This window comes from Pogoniulus pusillus, chromosome 7 (genome assembly GCF_015220805.1).
Source record: "Pogoniulus pusillus isolate bPogPus1 chromosome 7, bPogPus1.pri, whole genome shotgun sequence".
NCBI lineage: Eukaryota > Metazoa > Chordata > Aves > Piciformes > Lybiidae > Pogoniulus > Pogoniulus pusillus.
The window spans coordinates 7051964-7064218 of record NC_087270.1 but is presented as its reverse complement, the minus strand read 5'-3'; the positions used below and the strand labels follow the sequence as shown (position 1 = coordinate 7064218).

The 12255-nt window shown below is 46.1% G+C and overlaps 1 protein-coding gene across 8 annotated transcripts in view; it reads right to left on the bottom strand.

Moving 5' to 3' along the window:
• Positions 1–12255, bottom strand: part of DST (dystonin) — a 337092-nt gene that overhangs the window by 284340 nt on the left and 40497 nt on the right. For 4 of the 8 annotated variants that reach the window (XM_064145804.1, XM_064145805.1, XM_064145798.1 and 1 more), the window contains exon 1: positions 6662–6841. In XM_064145804.1, coding sequence (XP_064001874.1) covers positions 6662–6752 — 91 coding nt within the window. In that variant the 5' untranslated portion in view covers positions 6753–6841. Of the gene's footprint in view, positions 1–6661; positions 6842–8266; positions 8475–8578; positions 8749–12255 lie in introns of those variants that run through there. The other 4 variants (XM_064145802.1, XM_064145796.1, XM_064145803.1 and 1 more) reach the window with 2 other exon arrangements.

Below are 12255 nucleotides of genomic sequence, written 5' to 3'. Positions count from 1 at the left end.
CAGAATTTATCCCCTCAATGTATCTGCCTAGCATCTTTGTCCTCTCACAGATTTATCTGCACCTATTGGAATGGGCTGCCCCGGGAGGTGGTGGAGTCACCATCCCTGGAGGTGTTCAAGCAAAGCCTGGCTGAGGCACTTAGTGCCATGGTCTAGTTGACTGGACAGGGCTGGGTGCTAGGTTGGACTGGATGATCCTGGGGGGTCTCTTCCAACCTGCCTGATTCTATGATCCTATGGACAGTTAAAAAACTTACAAAATCCAAAGTGGTGATGAATTGCACTCCACAACAAAATGGTATAATAAAATTACATCTGGAGACAGACTGACTTAAATTCGTTGCAGCTAAGGCCAAATTGGAATACCCTGAAGTATGACCAATTCCAGCAGGAGTGTGCCTTATTAAAGGCTGAAGTACTGGTCTCAAGCTCGGGAAGAGGCTTGTGTGGGTGGATTTCTGAAGCCAGCATATTCTCACATAAGCACCAGAGTCTGCCCACACAGCGCAACTTGTAAGGTCTGACCATTAAAATGCTCTCCAGGATCTGACCCCTGGACTGAAGTGTCTTTGTGAGCAGTGTTTCACCTGTTTGAAAGCTGGCTTGACTGGAAGCATTCAGTACAAGAACATTCTCACCCACTGCATAAAATCAAAGCTTTGTTACATTAAACAGCTTTAATGCTGTTTAGCAGGAAACATCTCAGGCACGCAGCAAAAACTGCATTCATATTTGACATTTACAGAACTTTATTCTTTTAAGCCTGAACTTATCAAATACTTGTGCTTAGCTTCAAGCATGTGATTAAGCCCATTTCTATTTCACAAAACATTCAATTTCAAGTCCTTGTTAAAGTTCCAGCAAAATAGTGGAATGAATTCCTCAAATCAGGCACGTTTTGAATAGTGTAGAGGAAAAAGAATGCATCATCTGATTTTTCATGAAAAACCACTAGAAATTAGCAAACTAGAACAATCAGAAACACATCAACAACAAAAAAAAAACAACCAAAAGAAACAAACAAAAAATGCCAAATGCAAACAAAAAACCCAGCAGAGGCAAAATAAATCTTTAATTAATAATGACTGACATTTATTTTCGTTCCCCCCCCCCCATCCACCCATACTTCACAATCTCCTAGTTGAGGCCATAAAAAAAGGAATTATGAGATACTCCTGTGAGCTTGGTTTAAAAGATGCTGCTGACTCAATGGGAATCGGCAAGTACCAGAAAAGCAATGCAACAGACCTCTGATCTCTGCCTCAATTCACATGCCAAAGATATTTGAATTGATGGCCAAGTTCTGCCCCACTTAGCCAAACAGGTATCTTTTAAAGCCATGGAGACACAATCACAGCTTATGTCAAACTCAGCTTCTTTTGTAAATGCCAAATCTTGTGGCATTTTCCCAGATAGAATCTTACTGAATTGGCTAACATTCAGGTTCTTGTAATTTTGCCCTAATGATATTAAGACCTGTTCAAGTTAGCTCAGTGAAATGCTCACATAAGTCAAATGAGATCTGGTTCACATTAAGGATAAAATGCACTCCCCAAAAAAACATCTCCAAGAAATTTTGAAGGGAGAAACTTTCTACTTAAAGAGAAAGGAATGTCAAAACAGAGTAAAGCTGCAGGTTTTACATGTTCACATGAACTTTTTCCTTCAGAGTTCAGTATCAGAAGCACTGAAGCAGGAGATAGAATTAGTTCACAGCTGAGAATCCTGAGTTCAGAGCACAAATCATAAAGAAGTTCAGAAATTCACAGAATCCAGATGCAGGAGTGTTTGCCAGAGTCCCTCCTCTTTGCCCTATGATGCCATCTCTGAAGAATATTCCTGAACTAGGTCTGATACAAAACACATTTAGGAGCCTCTGAATTCACAAATGCAGTAGCAGCTTCATTTTCAGATGTACAAAAGCCATTCTGAGCAAACGGTCCCTTCCTGGAGTCAACTTAAAAGAACTGGACAAGAGGCATCTATTTTACTTTCTCAATCTTAATTTTAAACCATCACCTAAACAACATCAAGTTTACTTAATATTACCATCAATCAGTCATTAGAACAAATTTAATTACCTATGAATCCTACAAAGGCAACAAAATGCATCAAGATGACCTGCTGATCCATCTTTGGTGCCTTTGTTCTCAGAATACAGAAACAGAACTGTTTGCCACCCTTCAACAGACTGTGTAGTGTTATACATCTTCTTAAAACAACACAGAAAGGCCAACAGTGAAACAGAACATACCCAAGTTTAAACAGCCCAACTTGAATTTTGCTATCCTCAGTCCTCGGCTTGCCCCTCCCTCCTATAGAGGCAGGCAATGTAGCAAGACCAGAGAGGAAGCTGTAAGCAGGCATGCTTAGGAATGGTTTCAAAAGAAACATTATAGGATACCTTTCCTATCACTAATAGCAATTTAGTCAAGTGCAGAAACTGTAAGGCTATATTTTTTGTGGGCAGCCCTGTAACCAAAATCTACAGCATTACAGAGGTTTACATGGGTCATAGAATCACAGAATCAAGCAGGTTGGAAGAGACCTCCAAGGTCATCCAGGCCAACCTAGCACCCAGCCCTAGCCAGTCATCTAGACCATGGCACTAAGTGCCTCAGCCAGGCTTTTCTTCAACACCTCCAGGGACGGTGACTCCACCACCTCCCTGGGCAGCCCATTCCAATGCCAATCACTCTCTCTGCCAACAACTTCCTCCTAACATCCAGCCTAGACCTCCCCTGGCACAACTTGAGACTGTGTCCCCTTGTTCTGTTGCTGCTTGCCTGGCAGAAGAGACCTACCCCCACCTGGCTACAGCCTCCCTTCAGGTAGTTGTAGACAGCAATGAGGTCACCCCTGAGCCTCCTCTTCTCCAGGCTAAACACCCCCAGCTCCCTCAGCCTCTCCTCATAGGGTTTGTGTTCCAGGCCCCTCACCAGCTTTGTTGCCCTTCTCTGGACACCTTCCAGCACCTCAACATCTCTCTTGAATTGAGGGGCCCAGAACTGGACACAGCACTCAAGGTGTGGCCTGGCCAGTGCTGAGTACAGGGGCAGAATAACCTCCCTTGTCCTTCTGGCCACACTGTTCCTGATGCAGGCCAGGATGCCACTGGCTCTGTTGGCCACTTGGGCACGATGTATGGGTCAGATGTATTTGAATTTTTTATAGCTTACATGACTTCAAGAATATTCTTTAATAACTGCAACGTATTCAATAATTAACACTGTGACTGACCTCCTCCTCAGAAACAAAAATCATGCAGTCATTAACAGATGTGCCCATTTCAATAATGATGCCATAGGGAGGCAACTTTGGTACGTAACTGTCAAATATCATGCAGGGGAAAAAAAAATACTGCCACTGGTATTTAAGTAAGTGTCTACTACCTGAACTGAAAACGTTTTACTTCTAGTGATCTACACAATTTCAGAGGGATCATATAGTGTAAGTCTGGATTACTGATGTACTAAAGTTTTGTATCAGAGTAAATCTTACAAATGCACTACAGCTAAAGCTTAAGATCTTCAAGTATTCAGTACTCAATGTTGGTATGGAACAATGCTTACTTATGCCATCTGATAAAGATGACATTTAACATTTTAAGAATCAAATGCATGTGAAATGCTACTGGACATTTTCTTACTTATCAAGAAGGCTGAAGCTAAAATTTATGTTATTAATTTCTGCTTCCAGGCAACGCTGAGATTAACTTACAAAGCAGCAAGACAATTTTTTAAAGTTCTTTACAATCTCCTAGAGAACTCAAATATATTTTCTGAGACTAAGCTGGACTGACAGTTATATTAACAAATATTTGTATGATTTCTCATTTTTCTATTCAGTCACACACAAGATGGAAATGCATCAAATGTTTCAGATAAAATACACTAGACATTTTAATGCCAACTATCACAATAAAGCCTTTGCCTTTTAATTCTTAGAGGTGCTACTAACAAAGAAGCATTTTTTCCCTGAATAAGTAGCTTGATTCAAGATAATTTCTAAATCATCAGAGCTAATGTGACTTTTTTTTCCTTCCATCAAAGCGCTTTACTGATGTGGTAATGAATTACTACATGAATCAAGAAAACAAAAAACCCAAACACAGTATGACAGCCAACAACTGAGCTGCCCAGGAATCAGAAAACACTCTCTTCTTCTACAGCAAACAGCTCTTCTCTGCCACCTCAGCTTTAGCAAACAGTTGCCAATTATTTACAGGCACAGCCAGAGCCATGGTCAGCAGGCAGAATTTAGGGGTGCACAAAATTCTGGTTTCAACTGGTAAGGTTCCCAGTATTGCACATTCTTCAAGATCTACAGGCTAGCTCAGCTGCAGAAACGGATAAAGAGTATAATTTCACTTTTCAGCATATAGAAAAGATTGCTTTTCCTATATCAAACCATCCAAACGTCTTAATGACACGGCATCACATGATCCCAAGCCTTCCAAGACAGGCCATGAATTTTGCACAGCTGACTCTGCTAGTTACAGCACTCAACAGCTGAGGCATAGATAATTTGGCACTCTGATAATGTCCTAGATGAATACAACAGCATGTTGCAGACTGTGGAAAGGAAAATAACATATTAGCATTAATGTTATACTTTTCAGATGAGCTTCAATCCATAAAGTCAACCTGGTTTGCATTTGCTTAAGGGAATTAGCAAAGACAGTGTTTACAAAGCTGAGAAATTCAGAGAAATGGCATCAAAGCCTATATTGTAGCAATTCTTTTCCGATTAGATCAGCTCCCATAGCAAGTCATCAGAACAACAATTGCAGTAGTGAAGTCATACTACTGGGATTCAAATGGGAAATCATGACCTGCCTGGAAACATATTTTAAAACATGATGTGTTTTCCAGCTTTCAAATCCATTTTAATGAAAACAAGTCCAAATCTTTTACCTTTTCTCCCAGTGGCTGAATAAAGCGTACCTCAAGCAGCAGAGAGCAGAGCATACCAATATATTGAATATGACACTAAAAAACTATGACAACAGCAATCTGAATAGTGAATAATTAGAATGTGGCTATGTTATCTCCACAATATGATATACACAAATATTTACAGGATGCAGTTTAACAGACATGTGAATTAGCTTCAGGAGTTTGATTAGTCTTTTTATCCCTAACCACTTCTAACAAAAAGAACTATCTTTCAGTTCTTTTCCTGATAAACCTCTGAACAGAACAGAAACCAGGCCTAGTATCTTTCCCAGATTAAGCAGACAAATGGGTATGATAATGAGCTTTATTAAACCTGATCCTAGCAGTAAATCTAAGGTAATCTAAAGCAGAATAGAAGCACCCTAGGTTAGAACCAAAACAGAGACAAGTTCTCCCAGTGATTTATTTAAGCAGTAAACGCTCTATTTGTTTTGTATTTAACTGATTCTTTGCAAAATTTTAAATGGATGACTTCAAAAATAGGAGATGATGGAATAAAGAAGTGCGTTTGAAGATGATCTATTACAAGCTGCAACAGATTTCCATTTCCTAGTAACTTTCTCAACTGAAATGTACTAACGCATTTCAGTGCGGAAAGAGCCCACAGGCTCCATAGCTGCATTGACACAATGGACAACAGACACAAAGGAGTCATTACTCAATACTGTTAATGACACATGAAACTAGGAATGACACAGGTACAAAGCAGACCTACACCTGGCAAGAACTCGTGCCAAAATAACCATCTGTAGAGGATTCATTCCTCAAAATACGACTACTAGCAGCATGGATTAAATAGAACCAACTACTGGTATCTTCAAATCAAGCCATCTTAAACTATGCCACTCCCATTCCCATCAGTGGAAAACATTCAGCCAAAACCTTCAGAACCAACTGGAAACATATAGCTAAACCCTTCCAGATATAAAGTCTAACCTATGTCTTCCTCAAACATTACAAAAGGACTCAGCACTGCAAATGTCAGCATAAGCAGCGACATGCTGTCAAAACTATTTCTGGGATCAAGATTCCATCTGAACAGTTATCTCTATCCCTTTTTTCACTTTAAATCAGAACCATAACGTTTTTCACAAGCATATTCAGTTTTAGCACTAGAGAACATACTGAAAATCAGAGTAATGAATCATGCCTCCCAAACCATCTCTCCCATCCTGATTAATTTAAGAAAGCAATGCAGCTTCTATTCCTAGCATGATAATTTTAGCTGCATGCATCTTTCGTATGGATGAAGGCCTTTTTCCTGTATTTTTCTGTATTTGATGAAGGACGCAGGTGATACACAAACCAAGATCATTCTTTGCCCGACCACTAAAACAATTTAAATGGTCCAAACAAGCTGGAGCTTTCCATATATACGTATATCGCAATATCCATCACCACGTCCGCTCTACACTCGAAAAACAGACTTTCAAGTCCAAGAAAAGCGCTTTTCCCGCACTGCCAAGGGGTAAATCGGGTAACCGGCAATTTTTATTTATAGCAGAAGCCGCCGACGTCCGTTCCGCCATCCGCCGGGAAACACCACGCCGGGGCTCGGACCACCCGCAGCCCCCGATGGCAGCGTCACGGCCGGGCGCACCTGGCTTGCCCCCGCCAGCGCCAGAGCCTCCCCTGTCCGCAGCCGCCACGCCCGGCGGGGCAGCGGCAGCCCCGGCGGCCCCGCTGCAGGAGGACTGTCCTACCTTTGTATCTCTCCAAGACATCCTCGTACGCTTGTAAGTACTCCTGCTCCTCGGCGTAGAAGTACGCGCCAGGGGAGAGGTAGCCAGCCATGGCGAGCGGCTAGCCCTGCCCGCTTCCCTGCGCGGCTCCAGGCAGCCAGAAGCCCCGGGGGCGGCACGCGAGGAAAAAACAGCGGCTAGCGGGAGGGAGGCAGGGCGGGGGGAGGGCGCAGCCAGGCCGGCCAAGGAAACGCCCCCGCCGGCCGCTCGGGTTTCGGTAGCCGCCCCTCGGAGAGCCGGGAGGGGCGGCCCTAGCCTCCCTGCCGCACTTATCCGCTCCAGCCCCATCGCCGAGGCACCGCCCGCGGGGCCGGCGTGGTCTGCCTCCAGACTCGGGTCTTAATCCGTCTCCTGCCCGGCAGCCGCATTTCTGCCCCGGCCTTCCCCGCAGGACTCGGGGAGTGGTGGCTGCTAGAGGGTGGAGACATGACGCCGGCGGGGGCACCGTTGCTCTGCTGCGCTGCAGCTGAGGGGTCACAACACGGCGGGTACCACCAGAAAGCCGCGGGCAATGACCGCGCAAGCAACCCCCGATGATGGCAGATGCTCGGTGAGGGACCCTCGCTACCCCAGCGGCGGGGTGGGGCAGGCGCGGCCTCAACCCCACCGCAGGTATCACGGCCGCTCACGCAATCCTAGCCGCATCTTCACCGCGCCTGCGCCCGACGGGCCGCCGCCACCGCCTCTCGGCCCTGACCGCGGAGCCAGACCCATCCCGAAGCATTTCCTTCTACCCTGCCCGCAGCCCGGCCCCCGTCCTGCACACCCTGCCACGGGGGGGCAGCGGCGAGCCCCGGGCGGTCGGGCCGGGTCAGCTCCGTAACCCCCCCCTGCGGCTGCACTCAGCGGCTGTCGAGAGACCGGCACCGCAGAGCACCCTCTGCCACCGCGTTCTCCGCTGCCCGCAACAGCACCATTTAGATTCGGTACCCTGGGAGATACTGTCCCGAGAGGAGACCCACGGAAGCGCATACAAAAGGATGGGAGCAATTAGTGTCCCTTGAGAGCACTGAGAACCGCTGCATCTTTCTGCGATTCATTTATAGGCGGTTTCCAGCCTTCACCGGGAAGACCTCTGGCCCTATTTTCGACATCACTCGTCGCAGGGCCGCGGACCGGGGTTCGCGGCAGAGCGTGCAGCTCTGTCCCGGTCCCCCCGAACGCAGCCCCAGCTCCGCACGGACAAAGCCCGGCGCCTCGCACTCCGCAGAGCGGCACCAGCTGCGGCCTCTCTCCGCGCTGCGGGCCGGTAGTGCCGGTTCCACCCGGGTAGGCGGGATGGTCTCCCGGCCGAGAACGCCAGCATCCGCTGAAACGGCTACGCCGCGGCTGCAGCCGCAGGGACGCCAGTGCGTTTTCGCATGAAAGTTTAATGAGTGCACCTGCGCGTATTTCGGCTCGCTTTCCCACATCAGTTCCCACGCATCAGCTCAGCCGGCTGGTAAGCGCGGCCAAACAGCTTAGTCATCACCCGAAGAGGGGCGCGTTCAGAATGGCAACGGATCCTCGAGGGTCCTTCTGCCCCCACGGCCACCCGCTCCCCGACAGCTCCCGGCCGCGCCTTACCGGCGATGCGCAGCACGGCCCTCTCGGCAGGGTCCAGTACGGAGCCGCCCTGGATCTTCCGTTTGGACCGCTCGTGTTTGGGCAGGTTCCAGGGCAGTGTGTCCCCCGGCGCCGGCGACACTGTCCCCGACCTCTGGCTGAAGTCCTCCTCATCAGAGAAATCGGCAGAGGACGACATGGAACATCGGTAGGACGCGTTGCCGGAGCTCTGTCGGAGAAAAAGACAAACAGGATGCGTGGGGAGCGCCTTGGGACACGGGGCCGCTGGAAGCACGGAAAAGCAGAGTATGGAAGAAGAGGGACACCGCTCACCATTGCCGTGATTTGAGGGGGGCAAAGGAGTGCGTGTGCGGAGCGCCGAACGTAGCGGTCCAACAAGCAGCCGGTCCTCAGTGGGACTGCATTCGGAAGGATGTATGGGCAGAGCCGTGGCCTGCGGCTGGGCAACGAGCTCGCCAACGAGCCTCCCACTTCCCCAACAATAACTCAGCAACAACAACAGCCCAAAAAAAAAAACCCTTCCGGGCTACAAATCGATAGCGTTTGGCTCCCCCGCCAGGACAGGAGAAAAACTTGCCGTCACCGAGCAGCTGGAGAAACCCTCGGCAGCCAGTGTTCCTCTAGGAAAGCCCCGGCCCGCCGGCAGCCCACGCCTGGCTCTTTGTTACGGCCTCGGCGTCCCCGCGCCGGGTCCCCTCCTCCTGCCCCTCTCCCCCGAGAGCAGCGCAGCGCCGAGAGAAGAGAGGAGGAGATCAGACTTCCCAGAGCAGTCCCTTTAGGTACCGCGGCACGGAAGGCTGCTTTCGGTCACACTTTTTGCCAAGACAGCTTCGGCAAACATCTCGCCTTATAGACTGTCTCCACGGCCAAACTTCCCAGCTGCCTAGAACACAGCTCTTCCAGAAATGCAAATAAGCCCTGATGCAGCACAGGGATAGGACTGCTGCCATTTCGAGCTTTCTTGGGAAGCGGCGATGTCTCAGCGATAGCATTTCAACAGCGTGCTGGAAATTTAGGGTGAGACATAGACATAGGTTAACCATGGCACGACGTGGGGGCAAGTTCTGTTTCTCTTCCTAGGGAGTTTCTGATTGGAGATTTATGGTTTCTGCAGGGCACCGGGCTAGCAAACGATGGGTTTGACTCCTCATTTGGTGTGTGAGATAGTCTCTCAAAAGTGTAACCTGATTCTGGTTCAACTATAATGTTAATTTTTAAGGATATACTACTATATGTAGTATGCTTTGTTATGCAGAGACAACCCCCACTCAGCCCATCCAGATTCCAGATTTTTTATACCAAGACAGCTATTATTTCAGGCTTGGCTTGTAGCTGCTGCCCTTTGCCTTTTTTAAAGTGGCTTAAAATGTACCTTTAGTTACAGGAGAAATCTGTACAGTGACTGAGATCTGACAACATTTGTTGTATGAATCTTTTTAGTTGGTTCTCATGGGGTGGACAAGTAAATGGCTGTTGTTATTATACAGGGGCTATTTTACCTGTTTACAAACTCAAAACCTGTACAGTCTAGTGCAACAATGTGATGCACTCTTTGCTATGCATGAAACTGCCAATAATACACAGTTAAATAATCCATTAAGAGGGAATCTCTTATTAGTAGCAGCTCTCCCTGATATCCTTCACTTCTATCCCATCCCCTTTCCTCCTCCTGCGGTACTTCATAGCGAAGTTTGCAATGGGAGAGGGGGAAGAAATAAGTATATAAAACAAATTAATTCTTGATTGCTGTATTGTGATGTGGAAAGAGCAAGAGGTTAAGTGTGGAAAAACAGAAACATGAACTGTCTGATGCCAGCTCTGATTGTCTTCATAATTAGTTCTAGTCCTGGGAATATTCTGCTGACTGTATAATAAACGAAGACTCTCTGTAGGATGTCATAAAGGAGGAAGATGGTCACATAGAGGTGTCTTCCTGATGGGAGCTGGAAGTTGCACAGCTTGCTGCAGTCTAGAGGGAACTTTGCTGTGCTGGGTACAGTTAATGGGACCTGCTTAGCCAGGGATTAGGGGTTTTGTGGCCTGTCCTTAGATCCAGATTTTGCTTTAAAAGGGGAAGTGTTCCCTTTAATCCTATTTCTCAGTACCCTGCTTTGGGCCTGTGTCTTCTGCTGGCTGCTCAGAAACCCATAACAGTATCTTCTGATCACACAGACCCTTAGAGACAGACTTCAATTTCTTAATTTCTAGTTTATAATACAAAAATTAGAAAGAACCTTGCTGTGGTGCTGAAAGGGTGCTACAGCAATAGCTTGCTAGTATTTATATAGCAGCTTAGAATGTGGAAGGACAAAGTAACAATAGCAGTAGCTATTGAAGCTTTTACAAGAGATCCCTTAACTCTCAGATTTTTCTTTGAAAGTACATTATAATTTTTATTCAGTAGGATTTCCTTTTCTCAAAAGAGGCCTTTAATAGCCTATTCTTAGTTTTTGTAATAGCAGGTCCTTCTACAGTTCTTCTTACCCTTGGAAGCAAAAGCACTGGTGAGTGATCCATCACTGAACATACTTTCCATGCTATTAAGATCTCAAATTTAGAGGAAGGGAGATTGTTCAGTCAGCTGTGCTACAATGCTGGTAGGTAAGCTCTATTAGAAGGCCCCACTCCTTTATGTTTGAGAAGTAAAACTGTACAGGTAATGGTAGAGCAACCCTTGGCATCTATGTGTATTGCAACTAGCTTTCTTCAGTCATCCTCCTGCCATACTTAATGCTTACATTGACAAAACTGACGAGCAACACTCACTTTAACATACTAACTCCTCAGGAATCACTTCATTTTCAGAACAAGGTAGGAAACTCAAATCTTTTCATGCTGGCAGAATGTAGTAAACTTTTATCTAAGAAATGTCAATTTCTACATTAATTGCAGTCATTCTTTTTTTAGTCATTGTGGAAATACTTCTGAGTAATGTGTACAAAGAGATACTGAGCAGGTGAGTACTCTCAGGAATCTCAAATTTGCAATTCCAAAGACATTTATCATGAGCTGAACAACTGTTTTGCATCAGTACATGAAATAGTTTTGATAAGGTGCCTTCTCCTTTTGTAAAGCCACTTTTCACAACATGCTTACCACTTAACCCACTGGATTGTTTGTTTCTAGCAAACACATTTTCCATGCCTTAGCTGCTGTGCTAGTTTGAAGCTGGCTAGAATGTTTTGGTGAGAAGGACTTGATTACAGGCTGTGGAAGGAAAACAAGGCTGATGTCTACCTCACTCACTGGCTTGCTGAGATGCATAAAAACAAGAATCAAAACATAGATAAGGCACTACTCCTGCTGGGGAGCTCCGAGCTGCATCTCTCTCTAACCTCACCCTCCGTTTCTCTGACTAATCCACTTTGCTTCCTACCCCCCTGGCTGAACCTCCATTCTTCCTTGGGACTGGGGTAAGGTTGAGAGGGGTAGGGGGAAGGGGTGGTTGGGAGCCTTTCCTGGGGACTCAGGTTTCTGGGAGGGCTGTTGTGTTTCTGTATTCCCTTTTCCCTTGTCTATTTCTGTCTATAACTGTATATACTGTAAATATCTGCTTGTCTATTGAGCTAAGCTGTAAATATAAGCTTCATTCAATTTCCAGAGCTGGCTGAGTCTAGTCTGGGTGATTTCCAAAGTGGGGGGGGGGGGGGGCGGGGAACACCCAAACCATCACAGCTGTAAGTCTCAAATAAGTATTCCATGACTACAGCAACACCATAACTGTTTTTTAAAATAAAAAACAATGCAGAGGATCTGCACTACTCTAAAATGTGCTGCCAGTCAATTAGGATAGCATGCACCCAAAAAAATGAGTTACATTCTGTTAAAATCTGTAAGATAGTCTCTGTACAGCTGTAAGCAAGTGGAAAATGTAACAGTAATACACAATGCTTTTCTTTTTGGTTATGTGACTGAAGGGTATTTTATAGTTAGTAAAATATTGATCAGACACATCCTCACTTAGCCTGCTGTGGGACTTAGTGACAGTC